Genomic DNA, 6,619 nt, shown 5'->3' with positions numbered 1-6,619 from the left:
ATCGCTTGACAAACTCGAGTCTCGATCTAAAAGACTATGAAATGGTATAATATGGTAGTGATGATGATGATGATGATGATGAATGTAATTTGCATAGTAGCATAGGCTTTCACCGAAACTCCCAAACTTGTATCTATAAAGAATCAGGAGTTCTCTCAGCACCTTCCGAACCACGGTATACCAGGTATATCTCGGTGCAAAATCTTACTTGTTGGTAGCATATGCTTAGAATACTTCTCACGAAACCAAAGTCACCACATGTTTCCCTATAAGTTTTGAGGAGTTCCCTCGATTACTTATGGATCCTTCATCAGATCACCACTTTTGTGAATATAATACTAAATTGGGATGATACCCTATATACCAAAAGAAAAATTTTGAAAATCAGTTAGCAAACGGCGGAGTAATCGTTGAATATAAGAAAACGAACATAACACCTCCCCCATTTTGAAAGTCGGTTAAAATTGTAGCCTATGGGTTATTCTGAAGTCTGATGTATAAGCTATAGTATTGTAAAGTTTCATTAAAATCCGTTCAGTAGTTTTTGCGTGAAAGAGTAACAAACATCCATACATCCACACATCCATACATCCATACATCCAAACAAACTTTCGCCTTTATAATATTAGTAGGACTATAATAGTGTTTGATAATTTTAGAATGGAAAATATGGTTTTGGATCACTTGGAAAATTTAGTGGAGGTAATTATCGAGGTATTAATATTATTTAAATGGTTAAATGTCAAGTCGTAAACAGTTGCCGTTGCCATGGCATGACATGATTTGGACATGCGCATTATCAAGGTTTTGCAGCGAATGCGCTAAAAATTACGCCGACGAACACGGCCTTTAAAATTTGGCATAAAATATAAAGTTTAATTTAAAAAAATGAAATATTATGTGCAGACTGCACAGCTATTTTGATTTAAGGGGTACCAGGGTTTTTTTATAAATTTTTTTGACACCAATTTTGTTGACATCGCGCGCTATAAACTGAAGTCCATGCGGACGAAGTCGCGGGCAACAGTAAGTTTTTATTTAATTTATTATCCAATTCACGATGGCTATAGTTTTGCACTTCAAACATTTCGTGAGTCACGACACGTTATATAATAACTTGGTTGATCTATAAATTTCAATCTACTATCTAATCCATGAAATTTTCTTTATAGTTTGCTACTAATCCGTAAAAATGAAGCTCTATTTTACTCTTTTTGCGTTTCAAGCTTTAATCTTATCTCTCACATCAGCTACATACGATTTTTGTGGTGAGTTTTATTATTTTAATTTAAATAATACAGTACACCACATCTGCTTACAATCCCTCGATTGATCGCAGATAATACTTAGAAAAAAAAGTTTAATAAGAAAATAAATAAGGTCTATTGTTATTACCTTTTCAATAATAAAGATGTAGACTACGTAGCGTGCTTTTTCTTTATCTGTCTTTCTAATCTAAATAATAAATCTAAAATATATGAGAAAAAGACAATCAAACATTTTGCTATGTAGTATGTAAATTGTAAAGGTTTCATTAGAAGGGACCTACATTACCGGTCCTGCGACTGTAGTAAGTTATAGTTGATATACATAACGACATAAAACGATATCTCTTTACCTATCTATTGGTACAATTAAGCCGGCAACATAAATTATATTCTTGACCGTTGTTGTTAGGCTATTGCAACTTGGCTAACCAAGCTGCAGCAAGAACAGCTGCGGGAATCGCTGGAGCGGCCCAGGCGGCGGCGGCTAGTTTAGGAGCAGCTCAAGCAGCACAGAACTATGCTGCCCTAGGAGCGAACATCGGGGCACAGGCCTTGTCAGCTGCGTCACGGTATGCTAGACCAGTATACACGATCCAAGCCATTGAGGTACCATATGGAGGTGGATATGGAGGGTCAGGCATTGGATTCGGTTCGGGAGCAGGTATCGGCTCTGCGGCGGCAGGAGCTGCAACTGCTGCTGGAGCTGCTGGGGCTGGACTAGGATCTGGAGCTGGTTTAGGCACCGGATATGGTTCAGGAGCTGAAGCTGGAGCTGCAGCTGGGGCTGGAGCTGGAGCTGCTGTATCTGGATTAGGATCCGGGGCTGGTATAGGTACCGGATATGGTTCAGGAGCTGGAGCTGGAGCTGCTGGAGCTGGATTGGGATCTGGAACAGGAATTGGATACGGAGATAGACTAGATGGTGGAGATGGTTCTGGACTAGCTTATTTGATTCCTGATGACGAAAATTTTGGAGGAGGTCTAAGTGGTCTCGCTAGTGGTCTAGGTATCTCTGGTCTTGGTGGTGCTGGCGGCGCTAGTGCAGCTGCTGCTGGTGGCAGTGCTTCTGCTGCTGGAGGCGGTGCTGCTGCCGGCGGCGCTGGTGCAACTGCTGCTGGCGGCGGTGCTGCTGCTGCTGGTGGCGGTGCTGCTGCCGGCGGCGCTGGTGCAACTGCTACTGGCGGCGGTGCTGCTGCTGCTGGTGGCGCTGGTGCAGCTGTTGCCGGTGGCGCTGGTGCAGCTGCTGCTGACGGCGGTACTGCTGCTGCCAGTGGCGCTGGTGCAGCTGCTGCTGGCGGCGGTGCTGCTGCTGCCGGCGGTGGTGCGGTCGCTGCTTCCGCTGGCGCTGGCGCTGCGGGTGCTGGCGGTGCCGGTGCTGACCTGGCAAATGCTGCTAACAACTCCGGCCTCAACCAATCGGCGAATACCAACCAAAACCAAAATAATAATGTTAATACCAACGTCAATACCAATGACAACTCAAACACCAATGACAGTGATCAGTCCAATAACCAAAATTCAGCCCAGGGTCAGGCAGCTGGCCAATATGGCAAATAAAATATGGTAAGCAATTTACTATTAAGTTTTTGTTTTTTTTATCAATTCTCCCAATGGTCAGTCAGCCTACAGCGAAACAAACTAAAACAAGACATGGACATGATCAAAATAACATAGTCAGAATTCCCTAGAACATTTTTTTTTATTACTATCAAGCAAATTGTTTGTGAGTAGCTTCATTTTGATAAGACGTTAAACATTTTGACAAGTAGATAACAGAGATAGAATGGATTTCATACTTTGATTTAACGGTCCTAAAATATGGATTATTCTATTTGTAGGACAATTAACTATTAACCTATCAATAAACAAAAATCTGCTGTTAAGGTTTCCGTAGTGATCAATCAAGTGTTGTTGTTGTTGAGTTGCTGAAATAAATTATTTTAATGCTAATAAAACTGTAGTTACTGTCAGTAAAACTCTATCTACTATTATTATTTCAGATCAAACACCAGAAGACTCCACATCCCGAGGTCCTATACTTATAAGTATTTAACAGAATACAGTAGACCCCCGTTAAACAAAATTTTTGCATCACCGTGCCGGATTAGCGAATTAGTCGGATTATAAAGTACTGTTTTACACATTAAAATATATTACAAATAAAAATGATAAGTTTTTATCTGGATTACAAATTATTTTCCCAAACCTGGGTAATAGCCCAGTTTAAAAGCAGCCTCGAGTAAAAAAACTTTTATTTCTAGATGTTTATTGTTTCGTTTTCAATTTCGTATTTAAAGATTGATCAAAATAATGTTGTAATTTGAATTACTAGCCAGGGGCCGGATGAGTGTCTCCTGAAGTTAAAACAGTATCAGACTGTTACAATAAAATAGAATAGTAAAATAAAATACAAGTAGTTTTTTAATAAAATTGGATTTGCTTGCTCTATTACTTATTTAACCTTCAGTGACTAGAAGTTTTCCTAATAAACAAATTAAGTATAAAAAAATATGCAGTTTATCTACAGTACTATGGTAATAGCCATCAAAGCAATTTAGTTGGATTTGGGTTGGATTTAGGTTTTTTACAGTATGTTTTTGGTGGGATTATTATTTATTAGACTAGTTTAGGCCCGCAACTTCAATGCACAAAAATACGTTTATCTAGCGGAAACCGTGCATTTTTTGGGGATAAAAATATCTTATGGCCTTTCCCGGCACTCAAATTATCTCAATACCTACCGAATTTCACCAAAATTGTTTGAACGATTAGGACACACAGACAGACACACTTTCACATTTTTAATATTAGTATGGATTCAAATATTGGAACATATTCAGTTGAAATGATCAGGGAAGATGCGATATTTTTATTTTTGTGTTTATTTTAAAGAACTCCATGTATAATAGACCACAAGTATAATAAATAAATTAAAACACTGGAATTTACTGCAAAAATGCGGTTTAAAATTGTCGATTTAAATTTTGGCGCCAAAACGGATCTATAGTATGTATGACGTCACTACTGTTTGACAATTATTGACAATGGCCCCACTTGATCGTACCTCTCAAAAAGTTGTCATGCCCCGCTTTCCATTTAGCGTTAAAAACGATCAAAACGCTCAAAATGGAGGCATTTTGATCATTTTTAATGCCAAATGGAACGCGGGGATAGCATGTGTGACGTCACTGAACGCTGATTGGTGTTTTGAAATCCGTTCCGTTTCAAGTTACTTTTAATTCGTAATTTTTGTAAAAAAAACAATATATTTTATAAAATATTAACCTTGCAGTGGCCCTTCCTTTATATTTTTTTAACGTTTTAATAGCAAATTTTTCATAAATATATAGGTATTTGCATGTTCACTATTAAAAATATGTACCTATCAGATGCATGTAATATGACAAACGCACATATACAAGCTAGTCATTTTATCCTTTGAGCCGCGCCATTTGGTACAGACCCTCTCGGTCGCGGGCGTATGAATACCAAAAGAGGCCCTTCATTCAGCGACCGAGCAGACGCTCATTATGTATCCAGGCTTAATGGAATCCTTTATTTCGAAAGTAGTGGCAGTGCTTCTAGTGTAAAATTAGAATTTCGTTAGAGCGGTATTATTCCGAAGCGCTCGGCGGCGCTCACTCAGCTACACAGAAAATGTCAATCAATCACAGAAGATGATGCAAAAATACAATTGATTATAATTTTCATCGTTAATCATTATTATCATTGCGTTACACCACGTTACACTAATGGTCGATTTACACGGGTGACTATTGCCCGGTTCCAATACACACAAAACGAATCGTTTTGCTTACGGATGGTAGATTCGAGGACGAGGCGTAACCCGAAAGTGTTTCTATAAAAAACGTTTCGTAAGCAAAGTTACCGTATGCATGGTACCTGCGGATGGTAGGCGGTAGGGAGGGCTTTTATAACGGACCGTTAGGTTATTGCATGGGCATGGAAGCATGTGGCGTTTCTATAAATTATTTTGTTACGTCCAAGTTTACTAGACGTTAGTTGTTTACATACCGCGCGAAATCAGGCGGTTGAACGTTGTTGTGTTCTTTAATATTGTGAGAAATACTCATTATGTCTCATTCAGACAGTGATCAGACTGATCTTAGTGATCTAGAAATTTTATCAGACTGGAATGGATCTGATTCCGACGAAAATAGTGGTAACAATCATAGGATCATTAAGATTTTTACTTCAGCTGCACGATTTACGCCGCACGGCGGCTGGTGACTGAAATCAACCGTGCAAACGCTCAGTCGCAAGCGATCGCTTGCTGCGAATACTACTGTCGCGACTGGTGACTTGCCGGGTGACTAAAATCGACCCGTTAGTCACCCGTGTAAATGGGATGGCGATTCGACTGGTGACTTGCCGGGTGACTAAAATCGACCCGTTAGTCACCCGTGTAAATCGACCATTAAGCTGCGGAATACAAACCACAAACCCATATCGCACTTTTCAATCAATGTTAGGAGAATATCACCCTCAAAAATGAATCAAGCCACATCTTCCTTGTAGGTATTCTAGTCATATTAGGTTATCGATTTCTGACTAGTAATTAATCAAATCAAATCAAACATATTTTTATTCGGAGTAAATTTTTTACAAAAACTTTACCGAACGTCGATACTACGGTACCTACCACCGGTTCCGGAACTAACCCGGCAAGAAGAACCGGCGTAAGAAACTCGCACGGGGCCATCTTTTACTAAAAAGATAGAAAATTACAATTTAAAACATATACAGTACAACACGGTCACATTAACCTGACGCACTGGAATGTACTATCAGGGAAGTTGATTCCTAATTTCCTATGCAAATCGGGGACCTAAGTAGTTTGGTTGCGTTACGTCAAACCCAGCTGACAGATCACAATTAACATTGAATTGACATATTCGACCAAATAACGTTGGTCTGTCAATTGCATAGGAATCAACTTCCTCGATGGTACATGCAAATAATATTTATATTACTTATAGGCTATAGCGCTTCCCGCTACTTGTCTTACTAATTAATTTAATTATTAATGTATTGTCTTATTAGTGTAGTGCATGCGTCAGTTGAGCAGTGTACGTAACAATTATATTATTGTGTTACATAATTATTATTTTACTACGACGACGATTTATAGACGACGCCCGCTCCGTTGCGCCGCAATTCGTTTATCGCGTAGGAACCGTACATTTTTCCGGGATAAAAATTATCCTATGTCCTTTCCGGGGCTCAAAGTATTTCATGGCAAATTTCATCGAAATTGGTTTAGTGATTTGGGCTTAAGGAGGTAACAGACAGACAGACAGACTTACTTTCGCATTGATAATATAAGTATG

At 39.2% G+C, this 6,619-nt stretch overlaps 1 protein-coding gene across 1 annotated transcript; it reads left to right on the top strand.

Moving 5' to 3' along the window:
* Window positions 1-1,166: 1,166 nt before the first annotated feature.
* Window positions 1,167-3,420, top strand: LOC121727121. The gene is made up of 4 exons (XM_042114800.1): window positions 1,167-1,268; window positions 1,678-2,274; window positions 2,309-2,826; window positions 3,268-3,420. The coding sequence occupies exons 1-4, from the start codon at window positions 1,193-1,195 to the stop codon at window positions 3,319-3,321; spliced, it is 1,245 nt and encodes a 414-aa protein (XP_041970734.1). The 5' UTR covers window positions 1,167-1,192; the 3' UTR covers window positions 3,322-3,420.
* Window positions 3,421-6,619: the final 3,199 nt, after the last annotated feature.

The sequence above is a fragment of the Aricia agestis genome, chromosome 5 (assembly GCF_905147365.1).
Source record: "Aricia agestis chromosome 5, ilAriAges1.1, whole genome shotgun sequence".
In the NCBI taxonomy this organism is placed as follows: Eukaryota; Metazoa; Arthropoda; class Insecta; order Lepidoptera; family Lycaenidae; genus Aricia; species Aricia agestis.
This window is presented reverse-complemented; position numbering and strand designations above follow the sequence as displayed.

Excerpts from the sequence above, each read along its gene's own strand:
- LOC121727121 (XM_042114800.1), top strand. The coding sequence starts at position 1,193 with ATGAAGCTCTATTTTACTCTTTTTGCGTTTCAAGCTTTAATCTTATCT. Across the intron at positions 1,269-1,677 it reads AGCTACATACGATTTTTGTG|GCTATTGCAACTTGGCTAAC; the intron begins GTGAGTTTTATT and ends CGTTGTTGTTAG. Across the intron at positions 2,827-3,267 it reads TGGCCAATATGGCAAATAAA|GATCAAACACCAGAAGACTC; the intron begins ATATGGTAAGCA and ends ATTATTATTTCA.